This window comes from Ornithodoros turicata, chromosome 4, assembly GCF_037126465.1.
Source record: "Ornithodoros turicata isolate Travis chromosome 4, ASM3712646v1, whole genome shotgun sequence".
NCBI classification, from domain to species: domain Eukaryota; kingdom Metazoa; phylum Arthropoda; class Arachnida; order Ixodida; family Argasidae; genus Ornithodoros; species Ornithodoros turicata.
Window position 1 is genome coordinate 20,220,945 of NC_088204.1, and position 25,182 is coordinate 20,246,126.

The 25,182-nt window shown below is 46.8% G+C and overlaps 2 protein-coding genes and 1 long non-coding RNA gene across 10 annotated transcripts in view; 1 reads left to right on the top strand and 2 right to left on the bottom strand.

Moving 5' to 3' along the window:
* The window catches only part of LOC135391283 (microtubule-associated serine/threonine-protein kinase 3-like), a 207,525-nt gene extending 197,731 nt beyond the window's left edge, over positions 1-9,794 (top strand). For all 8 annotated transcript variants that reach the window (XM_064621486.1, XM_064621483.1, XM_064621485.1 and 5 more), the window contains 4 exons: positions 2,439-2,869; positions 3,976-4,220; positions 6,208-6,459; positions 6,518-9,794. In XM_064621486.1, the coding sequence (XP_064477556.1) occupies positions 2,439-2,869; positions 3,976-4,220; positions 6,208-6,459; positions 6,518-8,314 (2,725 nt within the window). In that variant the 3' untranslated portion in view covers positions 8,315-9,794. The remainder of the gene's footprint in view (positions 1-2,438; positions 2,870-3,975; positions 4,221-6,207; positions 6,460-6,517) is intronic.
* A 1,716-nt stretch (positions 9,795-11,510) lies between these two features.
* On the bottom strand, positions 11,511-12,229 carry LOC135392775 (uncharacterized). The gene is made up of 2 exons (XR_010422216.1): positions 11,878-12,229; positions 11,511-11,783 (listed from the first exon to the last, which is right to left on the bottom strand). It is a non-coding gene; the product is annotated as an uncharacterized LOC135392775 (long non-coding RNA).
* Positions 12,230-14,209: 1,980 nt separating this feature from the next.
* On the bottom strand, positions 14,210-16,544 carry LOC135392776 (isochorismatase domain-containing protein 2-like). Its single transcript, XM_064623497.1, has 3 exons — positions 16,319-16,544; positions 16,005-16,254; positions 14,210-14,744 (listed from the first exon to the last, which is right to left on the bottom strand). The coding sequence occupies exons 1-3, from the start codon at positions 16,497-16,499 to the stop codon at positions 14,573-14,575; spliced, it is 603 nt and encodes a 200-aa protein (XP_064479567.1). The 5' UTR covers positions 16,500-16,544; the 3' UTR covers positions 14,210-14,572.
* Between the last annotated feature and the right edge of the window lie 8,638 nt (positions 16,545-25,182).

A 25,182-nucleotide genomic window follows, 5' to 3' on the forward strand; every position in this document is an offset into this window, starting at 1 on the left:
AGTTGTAACTCAGTCCGCTAATAAATCCGCTACGGGAAATTACCTGCAATTGCCTGCCGCAGCTTCTTCTCAAAGTGATTTCAAGCACCCACCCATGTGTAATTGGTAAGGCCCTCGGTTTTCTGCTGCGGCAAATTCAAAATTCCGTGGCACTTACTTGTAAATTTCGCAATTTTCTGCGGCGAACAGTCAAAGGCTGCTTGAAACGGGAAACACTTTATTATAACTTTATAAATTCAATCAAATCAAAATTCCCCACTCCCACCGCTAAACTGCACACGGGAGGGACGCCCCCCCCTCCTTCTTCAGGCGAAGTATGCACAATAAACTTGGGCTAACGTTAAACTACAATCTGTCTGTGTTTGTCCTGCAGCATGGACAATTTCGTAAAGCAGGCTTCAATTTTGTAGAGCAGGCTTCACCTCATGCAGAGAAGCGTCAGGTGAAGCCCACTTTCGGGAGGTGTCGTTTGTATTCGGCGAATAGTCGAATATCCAGAAACCGGAATATTGAGTATTCAATTCGCGAATGGAATACTTCGAGTGATTGATATTCGATTCGAATTCGACAACTCTAATATCTGCACACCCTTAAAAATAAAGGATTCCGTGAAATTCTGTGCCAAACGAAAGGTTCCGCGATTAATTCGGAATTCCGCGAAATTTCGGGGAATCGCGGAAGTCTGTTGGCCTTAGTAATTGGTTACAGCTGTGCGTTTGAATAAACGTCATACCAACTGAAATTTGAGGCAGAATGATAATCCAAATAAATTTTTAAACGCTAGCTGTCAGCCGGAACGTTCTGCAACAGTGGATAACCATAGCAAGTGACACTAACCGTCGTCATCACACTCTTTCTATTACCGTATTTTCTGTAATCTAAGATGACCCCCGACTTCAGGGTACGCGATTTTGGAAAGAAAACTAAACAGAGATTGAGATGCAGTATAACAGTTGGAAACGATGCGTGATACCATTCATTCATAGCCACTTTTTTTGCCGCTGTTTTCTTTGTCGATGTCTGCCCACAGCTCATTGTGCTCCATTCCGTACAAAGCATTAGACAAACCATGCTTTTTAAAAGCGTGCACGACAACGTCGTCAGGCACACCGCACCGAGCGCCCAAAATCCACTGCGCTGGCGCAATTTTTCATATCTCCCTGTTGCAATAGCCATCTTCTAACATTTACTTCCGATACTTGAAGCCGCCTCGCCAGTTGCCACATTCAGCGGCGAAAGCGATAACTTTGCGTTCGAACGCAGCAGTGACGATGCCATGACAGTCCGTCCCCATTTGCATTGAATTGCTCAGTTTGTCTCGAGCGCTTCAACGACAACACGTGGTATCGTTCGCGCTGTGCTATTGGCCCGATCTCGTCGCCCGCTCCCGCCTCTCGCGCGGATGATGCGGACATTCGAATCTAAGACGACCCTCGATATTGGAACATGGAATTTTGAAGGAAAAAGAAAAGGCCGTCTTTCATTCGAGAAAACATGGTACGGGAACACTCACATATGTTCCAGTTACTGCTGGTACTGGATTCTTCAAAATGCGTACTATAACAGATATATTATTACTGTTAGACGTAACACACTTTGTACTTTTCACCGTCCAACGACATCGCCACAATTCTGGGTCATGTAGTGATGGTCTGTGGGAGTACCGTGAAGATCAGAGCTTGTGTAATGCATGGAGGCCTAGCATCAGCATTGCTTGTTCACTTACAGGCCCTCTGAAGGAGAGGAGGGATTTCTAGAGGATGTGTGCCAATCAGGGGTGACTCGTGTTGTAGCGTGGTTGAGGTGCTGTAGCAGTAGCAGACGAATTTTCAGTGGCCATTGAGAGCATACGTCACGTGAGATCGCGTGGGGCGCGATAGCTGGTTTCGCTGAGAAATTTTGTAAATTTGATTGTGCACTGACAGTACGCCGCATACTGAAAGTATAGTGCGTGGTGGCTCTTGATACGCAACTTGATGAATGAAACAGCCTTTCCACGCTGAGACTGGGAAGTGACACGGGTTCGAATCCTGGCACCGGCTGTGCTGTCTGAGGTTTTCCCTGGGTTTTCTGAATACTTTCCAGGCGAATGTCCGCACAGTTTCCCCTGAAGTTGGCCCAGGACACATACCAACTCACCATGTCCCCCACTCCTTCCTGCTGTCCTCTCTCCATCTTTCCACATCTGCACACTGCTCATAGCCACATATAAAAAAAAAAAAAAGAGTCAGAACCAGTGAAAATAGAAAGGAAGTAGAAAAACTGTTTTTCGAAAAGCAGGTTGGAACTTCCCTTCTGGATACTCCTTGTACATTGACAGTAAACATCTTTCGAAATCAGGATGCTGCGTGTGGTTACGTCGGTAAAATGAGTGAAAATTCTCGAGGAACTGTAGACCTTGTGACCAGTGTATGAATGCTGTGTTGAATTTTGTGCAGAAATCTGGCGAAATTGGTGCTGACGAGCACGCCAGAGTCGTCTCAGACAGAGTCGGAGGAGGTGTCGCCCCAGGTGCCACGAAGAAGGAGGCCCGGCATTCGGGATGTGTTGCCCCGCTTCTCCATCTCCGTGGAAGAAGGACGGCCCGCTGCCGTTGTGCCCATCTCACCGTCCCCGGATGTCATCCGTGAACTGTCCCCCGTGCACGAGCGAACTTCGCGTGCAGCTGCAGTTGATGGCGATGCGACGGACCAGGCTGCTGGAGGAAAACCCCAGCAGAAGGGTCCGTGCCCAACCCCACCCAAAATCTCCACAGAAACTCCCCCGTCATCTCCGTCCCCCAGTGGCGGTAGCATTTCCGGGAAGTTGAGATCTCGCTCTGTCATCAAGTCTGCATCTGCGTCTGGATTGTCGCTCATCATTCCTTCAGGTGAGGCAAAAGTTATTACAGCATAATTTGTGGAATGCTTATTATAACGTCTTTTGAATAAGAACACTCAAATGTAACACATTCTTTTACTTGTTGACTCGTTTCGTTTTGTGTCTGTGTTGACTTGTTCTGTTGACCTAGTTTCACTTGTTTACTTGTTGTTGTTTTTTTTGTTTTTTTTTGGGCATACATCAGTAGTTGGATTGGTGTATTTTGATGCTGACAAAGTTGTTAGCCTCTGATCATGAGGAAGGATAGGATGCCTCACATGCGCAAGGAAGGACGAGCAGGCTGACTTCAGATCGTTGTGAGCAGTCATAAACATTTCTGACGCCTGCCACAGTGGTAGCAAGAGTCGAGGAAAATTGTATTAATGTTTTGTGTTTTTCAATTAGCATAACACTTTATCATGTCACGAATGCTGGGTCTTTAGTGCTTTCGGCTCTCCACATAACAGGTTTTTATTTAATCTTGCAAGATATACGAATGGACTTCTAATTATTCGAGCAAAAATTTATGTCTTCCTAGAGTTGAAATTAATAAGTCTACCATACCACCACCACCTTGAAACAAAGCGACATAACAATTGCGCCAATCACAACTGGCCTAATGGTGGCCGTAGTTATGGAGACAAACCACTCCTACTGCTCCACTACAAACCACCAGGGATGGCCCTACTCTTTGTGTTCCTCCTTCTTCTCTGAACTGTGGCGGCAGGTTCGTTTTCTTTTTGAAGCGCACGTGTGTGTCTTACGTTCCTCCCGTGGTTGTCGTTTTCGCGCTGTGTTTTTTCCTGGTCTAGCAATGAATTACCAACTATCCCAACAAAGCATTTTGTTAGACAAACCACCGTGAGTCACATGGGCAGCCATTGGTAGCCACAGAAAGCTTGTGTGTGAAATCGTCTGTGGCGATTGGCTGACATCCTGAGTTTACATGTTTACGTGCGAAGGAGTGAGAGGAGGCATTAAGCAGGCCTTATCCAGGCCTTCAGTATCCAGGTGGAATTGATTGGACACTCATGTTGTGAACCACATGCTCACTTCTACCTCTTGTGGGGCACTACGTTATGGATTCCTAACCACGTTACACCTTTTCCTACGTAGATGACTCTAATGCTGCAGCAATGGCAACAGTAACGCTAGGGTCACCAGGTGGCTCCAGCACGAGCTCGCGTGACACTTCGCCGAGCCGCGACACCAGCTGCGGCGGTGGTATCAGCCCCCTGGTGGCTCAGCTGAAACCTCCCATCATCATCCAGCGTGGAGCTCGAGGGTTTGGTTTCACTGTCCGAGCCATACGGGTCTACTACGGTGACTCTGATGTGTACACAGTGCAGCATCTTGTCATGGTGAGGTCTCTACCTTGCTTGCACGGTTGCATGGTTGCCACCAGGGTTGCCAGACCAAACTCCTGAAAAGTCACCAACGCGCCATGACAAAGTAGCCAGTAGAAAGCCAGTATAGCCGAGAAACTTCACTGCGAAGTAATCATGACATTGGTAGACAGTGAAACTGAAACGACAGGGAACGCTGCCGTTGCACTGAGCCGTATTCCTTCACGAAGGTCACGGGTCGCTTCTTTGTATTAATGGTACGCACAAATGAGGTCAGCTTTGGTGGTTTCACCAGCATGCACTTCGTGTTCCCAGTCCACCCCTGAAACAAAAGAAAGCTCCGGCCAAGGGTTGGTTGCATCGTCTCGAAAGTGAATGTCCCAATCCAGTATGGAATGTGATTTGTTAATACGTATGACTTAGTTTGCACTTGCTTTGTAAAGAAACTTAATGTGTACTCCGAGAGAAACACTTGAACATAAAAGAGCCCTGTAGCCATCTTTAGAAAGAACTACCGATAGACTGGAGCGGAATAAGGCCATACAACGAGGGCCGGAAAGAGGAATTACGGGCCCCAGGGATGGGTCATACCCAGGCCCCTCCTCAGGTCTCGATAACATAGTCTAAGTATTTCTACTTTATATGATTACGACGGGGGTGCCATCCCCGGCTGTCCCTCCTCTCACCGGCCCTGCATACAACTAATAATATGTAAGAAATCATATCATATTCTTAGAATATCAAATGCTATATTTTAATGTGGCTTTCCTGTTACTTAGTGATTTTTTACTATAGTAGTTCCAGTCTATCAAGTTGGTGGCGCTGTTGTGCCGTGAGTGAGAGGTCTATTCTCTAGTCAGTGGTGTGCAGGCACCATATATTGAATGATGCAAACATTGACTCAAGGGGGCCTGGCTTTTAATAGTTGAGTGCTAAAACGCCAGCACACAAACAAAACAGTCCGACGGACATTGTACCGAATGAGAGAAGGCCGATCGTTGAGGAAAACAGGAATTAACACACTCTGCGTACTTCGCCATTATGTGCTGCACAATGAAAACTATCCCGTTCAGGTGCACTTTAGGAATCCCAAATGTAGTACGAAGTACTATCCACAAAAGTAGCCAGAAAATAGCCAAGTCGCCATTGCCCAAATTTCGGTGACATGGCAGTCAAATCTGGCAATCCCTGGTTGCCACTGGTCTTTCAAACCCTTGGATACCCGGAACTTCAAAATGCTGTTTTCATGGTCGGCAAAACCATTGAATTTTGCACCATCCTTGAAAGTCCTCGATTTTGCATCTTCTCATTCTTGCAGAGCTGCAGTGCAAATTCCGCTCACGTGGAGTCAGAACTATAGCTTTCGAAGACCGCAGGAGTTTGCACCAATTGCAATAGCAATCAGTCGCTGAACCGAGAAGTGCGAGAAATGAACTGTTCATTCACAGTCATTGCGTCGTCACTGTGCTGCATTTGAATGCAAAGTTATCGCTTTCGCCACTGAATGCGGCAACAATTTAGTGGCGGCAAGGCGGTTTCAAGTATCGGAAACAAATTTTAGAAGATGACTGAAGCAACAGGGAGATACCAAGAAGTCTGCCAGCGACTACGTTGTCGTGGGCGCTTTTAGCAAGTATGGTTTGTCTAATGCTTTCGACAGAACGGAGGACAATGAGCTGTGGGCAGATAGCGACAAAGAAAGCAGTGATTAAATTCTACTGTGCATCGTTTCCAACTGTTATCTTCTGCCTCTCAATCTCCATTTTCTTTTTTTCTTTTTTTTTTTAATTGTGTACCCTGAACTCGGGGGTCACCTTAGATTGGAGGCCGTCTTAGATTCGAGAAAATACGTATTGAAGTCCTGGCCATAAGCTGTGCGTTACATCCTGGGTAAAATGGCCCCAAAAACTTCAAAAAGTCCTTAAAAGACCCTCGAATTTTTTGTTCCAAAATTAGGTGGGAACCATGTCTGAGGTTTGTGGTTGACACTTTTCTTTCACAGGCGGTGGAGAACAACAGCCCAGCGTTTGAAGCAGGCTTGCGTCCCGGGGACCTAATAACCCACATCAATGGGGAGCCAGTGCAGGGCCTGCTACACCCGCAGGTGCTTCAGCTTATTCTGTCTGGAGGCTCACGTATCCACATCCGTACCACACCCCTGGAAAGCACTTCCATCCGTACTGGAGGACGCAAGCGCAACCCTACGACTAGTCGTCTTGCTCGCAGGCATCTACGGCCACGCCGTGCATCACAAGTAGGAAACAATACGTCTTTTGTTTATGTGGGTAAACTGCATAGAGGTTGTTCTCCAGGGCCCCACAAGCAAGCATCAAGGATCTCCTCCCACCCTTGGCTCGAAACCAACGGACAAGAAGCGACGAGCATCCCTCCTCCGACGCCTTAGCTCTAAACGGGCCAGCGCAGAGATCCAGCAGCTTGTAGGGTCAGCAGTGAGCTCTGGGGCATCTTCATCCACCCTGGTCCCAAGTCGGAGCTTCCAGTCACTGGTGGAACCTTCAGCAAGCGGAGGATCTCCACCACCCAGGCCCTCCATCAAGCGACACGGTTCCCCACCAGCACGCTCGTCCTCGGAATCTTCTCATTCAACCACAACATCATCTCCGAGTACTTCGCCAGGGTCGAGTGTGCCAAATTCCCCCGCAGGGAGCACCGGTGCTACAGCAGGGCCAGCGCACTTCCAGCGCCCCAGCTCTCTGCACGGTCTCAAGCACAAACTAGCTCAGACTTTCCGTTCCCCACGAAGAAAATCGGTTGGCCACATCCCACTGTCTCCACTCGCGAGAACGCCGTCCCCGTCTCCCCTTCCCGCAATTAGTCCGACGAGGTCACCTTCCCCATTAGCATTTCCGCTAGGACACCATCATCCGCCGGGAGTGTCACAAGCCCCCCAAGTGTTTGCTGTAGGGCGCAAGGTGTCTCCACCGACGCTAGCAGCGCCATCTACGGCGACCACGTCTGTGGCGAGAAAATCGTTGATGCGCCCCAAAAGCGCAGAGCCAGGTTCACCCTTACTGCGAAGAGCGCTGTCACCAGATCGTCTTCACCCAAAGTCTGCAGAAGCGAAAAAGAGAGACTCGTTCTGCAGCCAAGCATCACCACTCGCGCTAGCGTCGACGCCATCGACGAGGGGTTCGCCGCCGAGAGTTACCACGAAAATGGCCACAACGTCGTTGTCACCAGCAAGGCTGTTAAAGTCTGCGAGTTCACTGATGGCTGGGGAGGAGACAGCAGAAGAGTGGCCAAGAGCCAGGAGTCATTCCCAGAGTGAGGTAGAAGGAGTCACAAGCATCGAGCCTGCAGCTAGCATTTGCAAAGAATTAGAAAGCAAGGAAGTGGATGCTACCTTTACAGAAACGGCAGCAATCACATTAAAGACTGAAAATGCGAGCGGAGCAGTGCCCATGTTTACGGTGACACCTAGCACACCGCTGCCACCTGTTGAGAGCGAGAAGACAACAGAGGGGGACGAAGCCAAGTGTGGAAAGGGGCCAACACCCACAACAACCACAATGCAGACATCAACTATGAAGCGTGCGAAATCAAAAGGTGTTCCTGCACCTCAAAGGTCATCTGCTGATGCAGGCGTGGCTGGTACGATTGCAGTGTCAACCGTTGCATCAATGTCTGCAAAGGCTCACCATACTGAGAGCTCTATCACGTCTGCCGAGGCCATTATTGTGCCCGTGCAAAAGAGCGAGCCACAGCCAGCGTCAGAAACTGTGATAGTTACCGCGACTTCGAAGCCTGTGGTGCCAACGACATCAAAAGTTCCGTGTCAGACGACCCTGTCAGAATCGACCACCGTGGTGTCCTCCTCTACAGCGCAGACTGTACCAACAACGGTACTGAAGGTGGCGTCTCGCAAGTCATTTGAGCCTGTCGTCACTCCGCCCGCGGATTCGTCACCTGCTTTAGGAACTGTTACAAGCGTTGACCCTCAACCTGGTGCTAACAAGCCGGTGGCTTCAGATGGGAAGTGGCGGCATTCAGGAACAAAAAAAGGTTCTACTTCGAAGCAGAAAGAACAAGCAGATCTCAAGTCTGCAGAGACTAAACAGAGCAGCAAAATTCAAAAGGGGCCTCCTTGAATCCCGTTTGTCTGTGTCGTAAAGAAAGCAACCAGTATTTATTTAGCCCTTCCTGTATCATATCCCGTCTCTCTTCAGAGAGAGTGCTGTATATAATTGTAATTACTGAGTTCCACGTGCCGTGCATGTTCCTTGAAGTGATTGTGCATTTTAAGCCAGTGAAATGGTGTCCTGCAGTTGTATAAAAAAAAAAAGCTGTTCGCACACCTCAAGCTGCCGGATTTCTCAAGTGCAATCTGCGTTTTTCTTTGACGATTTCACAAAAACCTTGCTGTATGTTATTGTGGTTCAGTATGTTTGCTTCTTTGCTTCGACTTCATATCATTGTTGGGTAATATTTTAACCTAAGGCCAAGCCTTGAAATGCAAACGCATTGAGACAGTTGAAACGACGTCTAATGCTGCTTCCTGCTTTTACCCCATTGGATCTTCAGCAGTAACATGTAATGCGACTGTTTAGGTGTATTCTACGAATGTTGATAACGAGCAAAGTCATGGTCTAAGGTGCATTCCTGTTGTGGTGTTGTAGCATCACTGCTTCATCTACAATCATACCGGTGCAATTTATCTGCCTCGCCTATTTTTCGCGTCTACCACATATCAAGTTTGTGGTGCCCAAAGTACCACCACTGTAGTACTCCACTGTGTTGAGTCCTTCGATAATTAGCGGCAAAATATTTCCGTTCTGTACATAGTTGCTTTACGAAAATTGTGCAGGAAAAGCTTTCGGGAATCAAAAGTGGTTGCACTTTGTTGGTGTGGGCCTGCACTTCATTCCCTGTCGCTTTTAATTGCCGCAGTTGTATTGGCCCTTCGTTGTAAACATTGATGGCCACCATGTTATTGCAGGACGTGATGTTTGTGCATAACTGAACATTTTTATTCGTGTTTTACCAGTAATATGCACTTTTATATGCTGCGCTAGCGATGCCAAATATTACCCAATGTAAATTCCTTTTTCGTGTCAGAACTGAGGCCCCCAGTCAACCTCGATGCTTTGGTGACGTCGTGCAGGTATAGCTAGCGCCTGTGACAAACTCGACCTGTTAAATTTGTTAAACGTAGTTGGTGTGTGTTTGTCCACATATTTCGAGCTCACACCGGTGTTTGTGCAATGTCATTCTCAGTGATCAGCAGGAGACTGTTTTGACTACTGATCTTAGTGCTGCCGTGTGATGTGTTCCCGTAGACAAAGATGTGTTGCCCATTTAGAAGCTCAGGCTACTGCTCCCCCACATCCAGTGCTCTGTGTGCCATATACTATTGAACTTTCTAATTCCATCCCAGTCCACGTAAAACGGCACTGTTATGTTTCGGGGGTGCTTTTCCGAAGTCCCGCTGCCACCATCGTTTCTCTGTACGACTCTGGTCGGTAATAGAGCTCCCTGTTGGCTATGTAAAGGATGTACACATATTTTCTTATTATAGTTTAAAGAATGAGGTTTTGTGAAGAATAAATTAGTTTTCTGTCCCACTTAGAATATCTGTTGCGATAGCGTCATCTTGCATTTATAGCCCAGTCACAAACACATCCTAGCTGCTCCCATTCGATTTGGTGAGTGTTGGATGACATTGGGTGCTTTAAGTTGGAGCCCCTCTTTTGGCACACCTAAACGGGGAGTACGAGACAAGGTACTTCTGCAAGGACGTCATGAAGAAAATCATGTTCTGGAAATGTGTTATTCCAAGGCTGTGCAGATATCATTTCTGTTGGCAAAGGTTCACAGCATGGATCAGTTACTGCTGCTGAATTACAAATCGAGAATGGGGTCACTAACAATCAGCACATGCAAGAACTTGTACAGAAATGTGAAAATCTTCCCAGTACTGGCCCCAGAGATGGTTGACTGCACAGGAGCTCCTCCTTTATGAGCCTTGACAGTAAAAAGATCGGTAGGGTACAAGTTTGCTCATTTGCTTTTCTGAAGGTCTGGAACCTGACTGAGTGCACAAATATGCTGCTTCTACCCACAGGCCCTTCCCCAACAACACCGAATATCCAGTGAATGTACGATTATGTCCTAACGTCCATGGTCGGATTCGTCTGTCTGATGTATCCCTCTGATATCCAGCGTGGATCAAGAAAATCAAGCGTGGAAATGATACCCTCAGGATATCGAGAAACGGACATATGCAGTGATCTATGCCCCAACAACACATGGCAGTCCTAAGGATATCATGTACGTCTAAAGCTGGATGTTGGAATATCCTTGTGATAACGAGTTTCGTCCAATGTGTATATATTTGAATTTAATTTGAATTTGAATTTATTTAAACTTTACAAAGCTTAATCAGTAGTACAATCCATACAGATGGAGGACCCAGAGGTAAAAGTTTCCCTGAAAGAAAATATGTACACTAACAGGTCCAAGTGGAGAAAGGAGTCCTCTGGGACGCCTGACAGACATCCAGTGTTCTGCGCTGCTTGCCCCAGACTTTTTTTTCTGTGAGATTCAAACGCTGGATGTGACATATTTAGTGAAACTAGCATTTTTTGCACCGTTAGTGTGGATCGACAGTTAACGGACAACATGCCGTGACTGAAACCGCATTCTTTACTCGTAGGTCGCCATGATTTATTTCTTTCACAAAACTCTCAAGGTCCTTTACAGAGCATTTGATATACTCGGATGTTGTCACAATAACCCAAATCTTGTACACAGGATCTTCTGCATATCAGAGGTTTGGCTGACTATAGCCTAGTGTCTATTGGTGGCCATGCTTGGCCCTCCCCTAGAAAAAACACTGAGAATGCAGTACAAAGTCATTTATGAGACCCCACTCTCGTGTGGCAAAAGATTTGGATCTGTTTTGGAAGACTAGCAGATGCATCAGTAAAAGTTTAATAGAACACATAAACACAAAACCAGGTGTTTCCGGTCTTGCTGGTCACCAGAGCAGGTCAGTAGGTTCTGTATTCCAAGTTTGTTTCCATAATTTATATTTTTCTATATCTGATATGTGCAATGTGGTAGAGTATAGTCTCTGGCAATGATACACCCCTGTCATCATCACCAAAACAAAGTTGTTGTTAAACTGAAAATATGAATTATGAAAGCAAGTTTTTATATACAGAACTGTGCACATGGTTCCCACTGAATTTTTGAACCAAAATTCGAGGGTTTTTCAAGAATCTCAGCTGTCATTTTGTCTGGGATGTAAAACATAGTTTATGAGTTATGACCAGGACTTCAATATTTCACAAAAATATTTATAAGGTACAGGTATATCACATGAGAGAATACATAGTATTAACACTACGTGTACGTTGAATCCTTGCTCTATGAGCGTGAGAGCTGTGCCTTGAATACAGGTACGAGCCGCAATACCGCAAAGAACAACAAAGTCTAGGTTATGGTTGTCGAGTAGCCGGGAAACCTCTTCTGTGACCATTGACCACTGCTTTTTTGCTATGGGCTTCAACTCAGGGTAGTCACCGAGTCCTAATTCAGGTACGGTACATCCGAGACCTGCAGACGTTCGTTATTAACTTGCGAGTAACACTGTGTATCGATGTTCCATGTGTCGATGATGATTTGATCATCTCGATCGTGTAGCTCGTACCTCCTGGGTATTGTTCCATCACTATACCCGGCATGCCAAGGGTTTTTCCCAACCTTAACAGCCTCTGCGAAACGCTGACAATCTCTGCGAAATACCTGACAGTGTGTTGGAACTTCTCTTGCATGTCGCAGAGAAAGATCGCGGTCTACTTAACCGAAAGACGTCCAACGTTGCGCGCCATATTTATGCACTGAGTACCAGAACACCAGAACGAAAAGTAGGACAACCAAGTTCTAGTTATCTTAATAAAATAAAGTTGCTGTTATGTTATCTGCATCCCGGCCTTTTGAATCAGGGCAGCTGTGTGACGTGACCGGCTGTGCTCTGCGCAGAAGCAGAAGCAGCAGACGTAGCCGAGAGTATCCTCATTTCGGGACACGCGACCTACGCGACAAACCAAACACATGGAGCCTCTAACTTCTAAACACCAACCAAACGATGAAATTCCAGAAATTCACGACCTTAATCGAATTTAATCGTTCATTAGGTGGCATTGGCGTGTTGGTTTCCTGGATTTGTGACGTGTGCGTCCCATCATATTCCGTCGTCTGCTGCTTCCGGGACAAAACTGTCGCATTCACGCGTGGGTACAGCATTTCATATTCTTCCCCATATATTTACAAAAATACAGAAATTTTAAGATCTCGCCGCCCCCTTAACGCTTTGTATGTTGCGCGTTTGTGCCCCACAGCCGGTGCCATGTCACGTTCAAGTGAAGGGGGGACCAGTCTTGAAATGCGGGGTGTGTGCAGATAAACTCCAGTGGCATTTGCACACGTACCTGAGGGCCACTGGAGCTTATCTGCACACACCCTGATGGCACCATAGAGCCGTTCCCATTGGGGGAGGGGGAGATGGGGCAGCCGCCCTTCGCCAGAGGGGGCACTGGACGGCATATTTCGGGAGCTAGGTTGGGCAATAAAACGAGAATCAAGAGAATTTGAGCTCGGTACTGCACATTAGCTTTTCTTTTTTGTTTACAGAGCATCGAGTGTGTGTGTGTGGGGGGGGTGTTGCGTAATCGTGCCCCAGGCGGAAGCTCGCCTCCGGGCGGCTCTAGGGCACCACTTCTTCTGTCTCTTTCATAAAAATTTTCAGGTGTAGGTTTGAACTTGTCTGCGCTACGGAGAGCATACTGCTGTTCTTTGCGGTTTCTATTCCCATCTTCAACGTATTCTTCATTTCTTTCGCTATGATTTTGATCCACTTTCTGCCTTATGTATTTGCTGTAGATCAACTCGATGTCTTTGATCCGTTTTGCTTTCGTGCATTTTTCATACCAGGTGTGTCTGAACGTGCCTTTTATGTAGCTGTCTTCGGGTCTTTGGAAAAGTTGACAGAGGTACCGGAGCTCTTCCTCTGACTGTGTCTGAGGTAAGAATCTTGCTCCTCAAAGAACCCGCATTTATCTGTTATTTAGTCGTATTACCCGGTCCTGGAGATCTTATAACACTTTCCAGTGCGGTATGTGCTCACCCTGTGGTTTTTCCATTACGACGAGGCAGGGATTTTCCCAGCATACCCACTAATAGTCCCCACCCCCCACAAACTACCCGCTAGAAATGTAAAAAAAAAGTCTTGTATGTTATATTGCTCTCAAATTCAGGCCACTGGAGGTGCAGTGAGTAGAGTCCAGATACATGATGCAGTTCAGGGGAAATGGTTCGGGTCATTCTTCCACTATGCGGTTCCGGTTGTGGAAACTGGAGAATTCACTGTAAGCACACCATGTTGATCAGTACCATGAATCGCACACAAGGTCGCAGACGCAAAGCTAACAATGTAGTAGACATGCGCATCAAATAAAACAGAATTCCAAGCACATGTTGGGGCATCATAAGAAGTAAAAGAGGGGAGTGAGACTTGAACCTATGATGCAAACATAATGCACAGTGGCTCACTCTACCAACAACTACTTTACAGAGGAAATTAGAGGGAGCCAGCAGTTGGCTTCTCCTCACACCTCACCAGCTCGCGTGCCTCCGTGGTTAGCGTGTTGGCCAAGTCACGCCGAGGCTGGGAGGTACCCGGGTTCGAATCCCGGTGCCGGCTGTGCTGTCTGGGCTCTTTCCTGGGTTTTCTTCTGACACTCTGAGACATGTGTCGGCACAGTTCCCTTAGAAGTCGGCCCAGGACACACATTCCCCCAGGGCGCTAGTCGTGACGTTGCCTACCTCTGTGAGGCAGACAACAGCGAGCCCTTTCATCACCACCACCACTGCCACCCTCGTACCTCTCTCTTACTGTGATGGCATTATGGCATTCCTGTAGTGTGCAACATGCCCACCAGCTTAGGTGACAAGCAGGAGATGAATCACCAACAAACCCGGAATTCTGCCTTTAAACATTTTATTTGTATATCGACTTTTCAGTTCAACACGATTGCAACAGTATTGTGCAGTGATGTACAGTTCTCAGCTGCAGAAGTCTCCTACGACAAAGATTAATTGACGAAGAAGAAGAAAAAAATAAAGAAAGACACCTAGGAAACCAGCTAGTAGAAGCATTTCCTTCACTACAACAGTGGATCAAAGTTGGCATAGCCTAGATGTGGGCAGAGCATAGAAAATAGTTTTGTCCGGAATTGTATTGTACAAACATCTTAAAGAGTGTCTATATCAAACATACAAAAATATAGACTATGAAAACAAAATTGAAATACAGAGCTATGCACTTTCTGCAGTGTGGCACTGGTTTAGAAGGGCTTTCTGTAGTCCAACAATCCACTGTCGGGTGCAGATTCCATGATGTATTTTTGCAATTCCTTGAACTTTGGGTGGTGGGATCCTCCAAGTAGTCCTAGTATCACACTCTCGCTCGTCGTAAGCCATGCGCCACTTGCTTTCATTCGCTCAAACGCAAACATTCTGGAAAGAAGTCCTTCACCATGAATGTGAGACAGCTAATGGGAAATACTTGAAGCACGAAGTACACAAGTATGTACTACTTTAAGTAAATTTCTGAGCTCTTGTACTTTATTTCAAGCACAATTTAAATTGTGTACGCTATATATTCTTTGAAAAAGTGCTTTTCTCCGGTACTATCTCACCAAGGGTTTAAACATTCAGCTGGTAATGGTAAGGCAAAACCTGGGCAAGTACAAAATAATTTGTGTGTCGGGAAAGGAATTTTTGATGGAGGAATATAACACTGTTGACAAGTTAAGAACTAGTACTTCTATAGAGCTCCACTGTTATAGGTTGGAATCGCTTATGTCCCCCCCACTTTTCTTAGCCACATCATCATCACATTCACTCTATGCACAGTGACGGGCAGCATGTTCTTTCTTCTTCTACTTCTGTGTGTGTGTGTTTGCTCTCATTTTACATTTTCGCACGCTAGCATGGATAATTTTGTTGCAAACAACGAGGCGACAGGCAAAATGGAAACTTCAGCATTGCACTTCATACTCTTTTGTATCTTCGTTTGAAAAGCAAGTCATGTGTCAGTGGGCAGCGGAAATGTATTAATTTGGCACCCGGAGACCAGCACGAGAACACTGAACACTGAGCAGATGGATAAGTCAATTAAATGATAAGTAAATAGTTTGCTTTTGCAGAACTGGGTGCCTTAGCAAATTTTATTAACTGTAAGCCATCTAGGGCCAGGCTTTGTAGAACTTTACAAGTAAATGGGGCAGACTTTCTAAAAGTAACAATCTTCACGTAACTGATTCCTCACTTTTTGTCACCACCAAACGGTGAAAGGTGCAACAAAACAAACTACCATGTACAGGGTGTGTGCAGGTTCCCACGTCTGTGCCTGTAAAGCATTATCATGTACGTGTGTCTGCCTTATGTAATTGTACTTTAATGATGGAAGAAGGAAGTCACTGAGAAGGTTAGCCAGCTGTAGGACTCGAACCCACATCTTCTGGTTTATCTTTGTATGTATTTGTCCTTTCTATGTGTTCCAGCCTCAGAACATCCATTCCCATTTGTACTTTACTTTAATTTGCAGTATCGTATTTTGTATTGTATTATCCAGTATTGTAGTATCTGTATCCAGTATCGTATTTTGTATTGTAGTTCTAGTATCAATGCTGACAGATGCAAGTACAAGTCTGAAGTACTTTTCCCATCACTGATGCTAGAAGACATAATTAACGACAAACAGATATTATTTACCTGTCAACCATGGTCCGTGAAGAGCAGGCATCAACAACTACGTGCACGTTGAACCCTTGTTCTAGGAGGTTGAGAGCTGTGTTCTGTATACAGACGTGTGCCTCGATTCCGCAAAGAACAACAGAGTCCAAGTTACGGTCGTCGAGTTGCTGAGCAACCTCTTCTGTGACCATAGAAAACTGTGTTTTGGCTATCGGCTTCACGTCCGGGTAGTCGCCGAGGCCTAGTTCAGGCACGGTGTGTCCGAGACCTGCAGGCGTTTGTTATCAGCAATTTATTACGCTGCATGTCTTAATGAGTTCATCAGCTCGTACCTTTTGGGTACTGTTCCGTCACTGTGACCGGCATGCCAAGCGTTTTTCCCGTTATCAAAAGCCTCTGCGAAACGCTCACAATCTCCGGGAAATACTTGATAGTGTTTCGAAACTTCTCTTGCATGTCGCAGAGAAAGATTGCGGTCTTTTTGACCGAAAGCCGACCGACGTTGCACGCCATGTTTGTGTTCGGATGGATGGATTGTAGTGGCACCGGTGGCACCCCTTCGGCTAGCTCACCATACTTCGGCTCCGGCCGGACTTCGGCGGAATAGCGGCGTTGCCAGACTTGAAAAAAAAGATAGCTGTAGATCCGAGTCCGAAAAATCTGTAGATCGAGCTAGAAATAGGTAGCCACTCAAAACTCATAATGTTTTGCCTTCGAATCTGGAATGGAACTGAAGACCACAGCCGGAATTTATTGCTGCGGCGCACTGCCATTACGCGTTGGAACTTTCGGTTTCGGTTTGCGATGTCGCATTTTTTGTGATTGCTACAATCGCTACAATCACAAAACCAGTGTCACTGCACGTAGATTTTAATACTTTGACATGTGTATTCACATCAGCTGTGGCGCTCCAATGCAAGAATAACGTATCGCGTGTAGTAGGTAGGAACATTTCCCTCGCCCGTTCCACCATCACAGTGACGAGCGAGGATCCCAATGGACCACAAAAACAATAAAGCTCGATATATTATTTGCACAGACATAATAAAAGCGTACATGCGTGACGTGAATTATAAACGTTGTGGTTTCGCTTCAAAGCCAGCCAAGTTAAGCCTGTGAGGCAAACTGGTAACGCGCACACAAATACTCGTTGAGGCTCGCCAATGGTTCGTTCGCTGTCGTCCTTCTCCTCCGGCGAGCTCCCCCAGTCTCGTGATCGACGGATCAAATCTGGGATCCGGACATTTCGGTGCAGAACGTTGCTGAGGGGTCCCGGAAAAATGGTCCCGGGAATGGCTGTCAAAATGTCGACATATCGTAATAAAACAAAGGGAAGAGGGCGGTTGGCATCGAAGGTAGTGTTGTCAAGAAATTTGGTTTACATAGAGAAGAACGTGCGTTATGTATTTTTTGTGCACTGTTATAGATTTAATGACCTGCATGTGTTCGTGGTCTGTCGTGGCTTTAAACTTTTGCGGCATTTCCTTTTTTAATATTTTGCGCCCCATGTTCTGGTCGGTGCTGTACAGATATTCATTTTTTTATTTCTTTTTCAAGAGCAGACGAAGAATTGCTTTTTAATTTTGTAGTGAGTATATCTCGAATGGGACATCTTCAAGGTACGGATATTATGCAATTCGAATTTCATTAGTTGAGGACGTGCCGCGGTTACATCTTTGGTGGAAGCATTTCATTAAACGTTATTCCCCTTGTATTTCTACATACTTTTTCCTCGGTGATGGCCGCGTATTTTCAAGGCCTAAACAACCATATAACATTACCGTGGTGCCCCTCCAAAAGCTGTTAGACTCGTTAGCCATAAACTGGTCGTCTTTTCCGTGACTTCCCAATCTGCCAAATCCCAACTCGTTGAAAGCTTTGAAAACTGGGTGACGCCGGTAATCCCCTGACCTGGAAGCATGGACTCCCAACTGGCCGAATGACCCAAAAGGTCCAGTCCCAGTTGGCCGAATAGAGAACCGTTTGCTTAGGAAGTTCGCCACCTTGACACTATCAACCATAGTGGGGATATACATCAACACACTGTTTCCCAATGGGACCTCTGGTTAAATGAAATATTGTTTCCCAAAGGCTGTTACATGAAACAAGACTAGTTTTCCATGTGCGCGATTTATTCCATGTGCAAAAGGCAGAGTTGTACACGTTACTCGAAAAAAGTAACTGATTACAATTACTGGCAATATTACGACTTGATATGGCCTTTGCCGTGTCCGGGGGGTGGTCGTGCTCTCCACGGTGGCTTCTGTACATGCCGTCAGGTAACACGACAGTGGAGGAGGAGGAGGAGGAGGAGGAGTGTCGTTGGGAGGAACCCGAGAGGTCTGCCTGCCTGATTAGGCGGCATGTTTCTCGGGAAGGGAAAGGAGGTGGAGAGGAGGAGAGGAAAGGGTGAAGTGGAAGACCGAGCGGAATCCGCTCGGGGGGAGGATAGCTGCGTCCATGGGCCGACTTCAGGGGAACTGTGCCGGCATACGCCTATTACACATCTGAGGGAAACCCAGGAAAAACCCCAGACGGCACAGCCGGCCCGCGGATTCGAACCGCGGACCTCCCAGTCTCCAAGCGCACGCGTTACCGCTGCGCCACCGGAGCTGGTACACGACAGTGGCACGGCGTCCTTTCGCGCATTTATAATATGACACCACGTCCACGTTCTTTGAAATTCGATAGATATATCCTTCAAAAAGTAAATGTCGGCCACGTCGTTCCGTCTGCAGAAACTCAAATTGCCTCTCTGCCATCCTGACAAGAAGTGGGCCTTCCTGTGGCATAACAATAAGTGTGTCCACCCGAAGAAACTTGAGTCATTGACGGACTCCGTATCTTCCCGTAAGTGCTACTGACCCCGCTGTTCCCTTGCTATTCAGGTCAACTCCAGGCTTTCCCATCTCGCCGAAGAGCTGCTGCGTCCCTTCCCATTCCGCCGAAAAGTAGTGGTCTTCCCCCCAAATGATAATCCTCTTATCAGCATTCGGCGAGTTGGAATTCGGCAGATTGGGCTGTGACCATGTCGAAGAGGCGGTTGTGGAAAGGGGGGGGGATATGTTTATTGAGAAAAAAAAAAAGCAAGGAAAGGTTAGTCAGGCAAAGATTGACTTGCTATTCCTCGAAAAAAAAGGAAAGGGAACGAAAAGATAGAAAGAAAACGAAAAAAGGAAAGAAACCAAAAAAGAAGGAAAACGAAAAAAAGGAAACGAAAAAAAGGAAAGAAAACGAAAAAGAAAAGGAAAAGGAAAGGAAACAGGAAAGATAACAAAAAGAAAAAATAAAACAAAAAAAAACAGAGAAAAGAAACACGCCCACACACACAGTTAGATACACAAAAGGGCCTTAGAGGCTGGTCGAGAGACCAGTGGCACGGAGAAAGCTCAAGAGGGCAGTCGTAACTGCCCCCTGATTGTGCAGGACCGGGCCTAGCACGGTGGCCAAAGTGACGTTAGGGTAGCCAAGCTGTCGCAAGTGGCGTTGGAGGACGAGTCTTTCTGAGGGGTACCGGTTACAGGATAGGAGGTAGTGCTCGATGTCGGCATCCACACAACAAGTTGTGCAATTGGGAATGTTCGTCTGGCGCATTTTATACAGGAGTGAGGGTATCCGTGCAACATTCATTTGAAGACGGCGGAGGAGTGATTCTTCAGCTCTATTGCAGCGGCAGGCAATAGTAAATTCCTGCAGGGGGTCAATGAGACGTATGAAATGATGATATGAGGTAGCGTCCGCTCGGAACTGCCGGGTACGGACACAACGCCACCGGCGAATGTGCAGAGAGGAGACAGAGATCGTTAGGGGCAGAGGGGTGGCATGGAGAGCTCTGGTAGATGCGATAGTCATAAATTTAATTTTAATAATCAACAATTTTTCGCTCGTTCATTTTTAACATAGTTCATCACAATGAATCACACACGGGATGGCCATAATGCGATAAAACTGCTTATTTCATGCTTGAAGACTTTTGTTCCATTTATGGAAACTTGAAGAGCCACGGTAAGGTGCAGAGCTTTTATCCTAACGGGAACACAGGAACTGCTATATTCCCTTCTGAACACCGGGACATGGTAACTTGGTAACTTTTTGAAATACAAGGGGAATAACGTCTAATCATATCCTTCCCCCAAAGATGTAACCGGCACGTCCTCAACAAATGGAATTCAAATTGCATAATATCTGTACCTTGAAGATACCCTCTTCGAGATAATGCTCACTATGACAACTACCCTTGAAAAAAGAAATAAAAAAAATGAGTGTCTGTACAGCACCGACTATAGAGCGTGGGGCGCAAAATATTAAAGAAGAAAATGCCCCAAGAGTTTAAAATCCACGACAGACCACGAACACATGCAGATCATGCCTTAAATCTGTAAGAGCGCACAAAAAATACATAAAGCACGTTCTTCTCTATGTAAACAAAATTTCTGACAACACTACTTTTGTTTTATTACGATATGTCGGCATCGTGACAGCCATTCCCGGGACTATTTTTTCCGGAACCCACGTTGCAGTGTTCCCCCGCCGCTGTAATGCTTTGTACCGAAACGTCCGTACACCGAAATGTCCGTGCATCGAAATGTCCTAGACCCATCAAATCCTTGTCAACGGCGAAGGCGAAGCAGCTTGACCCAATAGCATGTGCAGGAGGCCAGTTATGGTATAATGGTACAGTGATGTCACACGTATAAGATTATAGTCTGCGCAGTGTGGCGACATGTTGCACGTCCCGCAGGGTCGTACTGCAGATAATTTCGACACTAGGCCGGCGATAGGGGGGGGGGGGGCGAGTAAGGCGCTCTTGCATAGGCCCCGCGCACGAAGCCCTCAACCTTTTTTTTAAATATCAAGTATGCACTTAATCGTGTGAAACAGGCCCCGCGATGTGCCTTTGCCTCAGGCCCCGCACACCACTAGCACCGGCCCTGTTTCGACCACTTGGGGTTCTTTTGACGTGCGCCGGAAATCACCGACACACGGTGGCCAGTTATGGTGGTCGTTGAACGTCAGCAGAACGCAGGAATGAGTGTTTGACCGACTATTTTCTCAGAATATTTCCTGCAGTTAATTTGATGAAAACGAAGCAAAGAAACAGCCTCTCAGTTATGGTTATGGTGGTCGTTGAGAGGCTGTTTTTTTTGCTTCGTTTTCATCAAATTAACTGCATCTGCAAATTAACTGAAAATCTTCGTTTTCTTCCTTCCCCCGAATTCTGTTGAGATATTGTCTAGATGGCTTCTTTGACGTCATCGTCGAACCAGGGTTGATTTCTTTTCTTCCTTTTACCCCGCTTTGATGACGTTTTCCTTCACCGTTCCTACTGCCTCAAGTTCCATGAGCTTGATGAATTCATTGTACTCACAGTTGATGGGCGGGACTGGTAGCGTACTTTCCAGCAAGGTTCCAAACTTTAGTAAGGCGTCCTTGTCTTGCGTCTTCCACCTTTGTTTCTTTGTTGTCGCGGTTGGGGCGGGCTCTCGTAGCTTCGTTAATTTGGTAATACAAGTCATTGAGAGCCGGAGTAGGTTGCGGTCACTCCCGCAGTTGAGAGCACCCTCCTCCTCAATTCGGCCTGCCAGCGCCCACCAACTAAAGTAAAACTTGGCAGTTTTACTTTAGTTGGTGGGCGCTGGCAGGCCGAATTGATCAGGGCGGGGCCAATTGTTGTTGGAAGAGTTCCCTCTGTCCAAGTTTTCTGTCCGCGGTAGTCCGGTCCCAAGTTGAGAATGGTGAGATGATTTCTTTCTTCCAGGGATCCCAGTTGATGTGCTGAATCATGTCCGTCTAATTCTAAACAGTGACAATTTTAATCGTCCATCAAGATAGTTCGTCTTCCGGGGAGATTCAGTTGAGATTCGGCTAGGTCCTTTCGAAAACAAGTACAGGGTGTGTGCAGAAAAACGTGACCCGCATTTAGGCACATAGCTTGTTGCCTACCTAACTAACGAACTTCCGGTGGCGCACGATGGCACATTTATGCGTGCGAAATCTGCAGAAAAATTGTGGAAGCCATACTCAGCTTAAAAAATAAACGGAACAACCAAAACGTCAGCTTCCGTGCATCAGAATAGGACAACATGGTGGACAACAGGGTGTATGTGAAAGGGCAACATGGTAGACGTAAGAGAGTTGTGTTCAAGTCCCGCTAGGGGAGCTATCGGTGCCTAAATTGAAACGATGTCCCACATGGATGCCCATCGGCAGTACCCCTAGCGGTGCCTGCACATAGTGCCTGCACATGAGACGGAAATGCACTACCATGCACTGTCATGACCGCCATATTCTAATGCATGGAAGCTCATGTTTTCGCGCTCTGTTTATTTGTTTACACTGAGTATGGCTTCCAGGATTTTTTTGTAGCTTTCGCACGCATAAACACACCGTCGTGCGCCACCGGAAGTTCCTCGGCTAAGTAGACAACGAGTTACATGTAAAAATGCGGGTCACGTTTTTCTGCACACACCCTGTATATACGAGTATGTCTGCATTCCATGAAAGCCATGGAGGAAGGAAACACAGGAGCGGCCCTTCCTACTTTTTGCCATTGGGACGGGCGTGCCAGCTTCGCCCTGCATTCTGGGATGCTCCTGTCTACCATGTGATCGCTCTAGTGACCCGAAGAGCATGCGCAGGCCAGCTCCCAAAGCAGACGACGGGAGTCGCGATTGTCTTGCAGTTCAGATATCTGCTATCTGCATTGTGATGAACGCCGCGCATCCATCTTTATTTTGTGTGTGTTCGGAGGTTTATTCTTCGTTCTACGACGTGGCCGCGTTTTGTGTTAGTTGCTGAAGTGATAAAGCATGCAAGTAATCAAATTTGTGCAACGATGGAGGAAATTAATTGAACCTGCAGCTGTAGCACAGCGCCAGCTTGCAAAGGAACGATTCAAGATTACTCTCTCACAAACAGGGGCACGAAACAACCGGTCAAGCTTACGAAGGAAACATGATTCCCGTGACAGAGCTGGTTTCTGTTGAACGACAGCCGCAACCGGGGTAAGAACACGTTAACGAAACGTTGCTTCCGCAGTGGTGCTCACATTTTAGGAGTAAATGACTTTGGGAAAGCATAAAAGCACGAAAAGCAGCGCGAGCAACAAAGCGTTGCCAAACCGAAACTTTAGAGATGATCACATGGCGGACAGGAAGTAATGGCGGTTTTGACAGGAGCGACCGCCAGAGGGGTCCCACGGAAATCTGCTCGAAACGGCCGCTCCTGTGTTTCCTTCCTCCATGATGAAAGCCATGTTCTCACTCAGTGCCGTGTATGCCAAAGGGAGTCTGGCCATTAATGGAACCTTTCTATACCTGGGGCTCCACCCACTTTTTGAGCTCTCTGGCCAATCATGAGGCAAAATACAGTCGGCTATTAATCCCAGACTATTTAAGCTATAAATTATCTGTATTCACTGGGTGCCGACATTTTCGGGAAACTGGATTGGATTGGATTGAATTGGATATTCCCTGACGACCAAGCAACATAATAGATTTTCCGTTCACTTTTAACGACGCCATCTGGATGGAGAGGGGCATGTCGGGAAGACGCAGAAGTGCATGCTAGCAGAACTGATTGGCCGGTAGAACCGCCATTGGAACAGACTGCCGGTATTATACGTATTTTAAGTATAAAACATAACATGATTGAATTACCTGTTCTGGCGAACGGTACTTACCTGAAGTTAGAGCAGGAATTATATGAGGTGTAGAGAGACACTTAACTATCAGGGTTTACAACTGCTTTTTCCTCTTTTTGCTGGTCGGGCGTCAAGTTCAAAGCTAAAGTTTTACTAGGCAGACCCCAGCACCACATTCACTATATAGGCATCCTTCCCTAATCTCTCCTCGTCTTTCGAACTCCAGGCGGTCAGAGTGAAGAAATTACAGCGAAGACACCAAAGTAAATGGAGAAGACAACATTTTATTTCTGGACTAGGCTTGTCCTACTGGTACCCGCGGCCTGTAACGACAAAAAAGAGAAACCAACCCAGAAATGTTAACTCGGGCGGGGTATACATACATGGGCGGGAAGACCCCCTGATAGTAAGTGTCTCTCTACACCTCGTATGATTCCTGCTCTAACTTCAGGTAAGTACCGTTCGTCAGAACGGGTAATTATACTTCGGCTACGATCGACACTTACTATCAGGGTTTACAACTGCTTGTTCAAAGCTTAACTTCAGAGTTAGGACAGGACTAGGGTGCCAAAGTTTGCTCTCGCGCAAGTGTTTCGAAGATAGAAGTGATTGAGGTTGTGTCGGAGTACCAATCCACCACTTCCAGGGTTTCAGCTACCGACACCCTCTTAGTCTGAGCTTTGGAGGTAGCCGCTCCTCGCGTGGAGTGTGCCTTAAAGATTGAGGTGTCAACACCAGCCATTACCAGGAGTCGTTTCAACCACTGTGCTATTGTATCGCGGGCTGCTGGCGTGAAAGGTTTCTGAGTGGTCAGGACAATTTGCATTGCTCCAGCACGATGGGGGGAGGTACGTGCAATGTAAGACTGAAGACAACTCACAGGACAGAGAAGTGGATCATGATGTAAGGCTGAAACAAAGACTGATGGCCAGGGTTTGTGCGCACGCGAAGTCTTCCGCGGCCCGTTCATAATCAGTTCCCAGCCAGACTCCTGACGTCTGATGCCCTGTAGTGACAGCAACTGGAGGTCTGCCGAGCGACCTGCGGTGGTCAAAGCCAACGACTTAGCTAATTTGTAGGTCAAGAGACGCAGGGGGAGAGAGTCATTCGAACGTAAGGAAGAGAGGAGAGCTGTGACTACTTCCACTGGCCTGGTTGAGGAGTAACAGGGACGAGGGGGATTCAGGTTAAAAACACCTCGCAGTAGCCTCGTGACCGCTGGATGCTCCCCCAGAAGGTAGCCATCACAATGACTAATTGTCTGCGATAAAGCTGACCGGTAGGTGCAAATTGTCCTGTATGCTAAATGCTCACTGAAATGTAAATGGGCCAAGAAATTAAGAACCTGGTTCAGAGGGGGAGAAAGGGGATTGATCGCCCTTTCACCACACCCGCTATTCCATTTCCGCCAACTGGAGTCGTATGCCCGCATTGTGCCTGTCCTTCGGGAAGCAGCGATGAGCGAGGCAGCATCCTCAGAAAGGCTTGTCTGCAGAGCGAGCTGCTGGACAGGTGCCACACTGCCAGTTGAAGGCCCTGGTCGATTAGATGGTG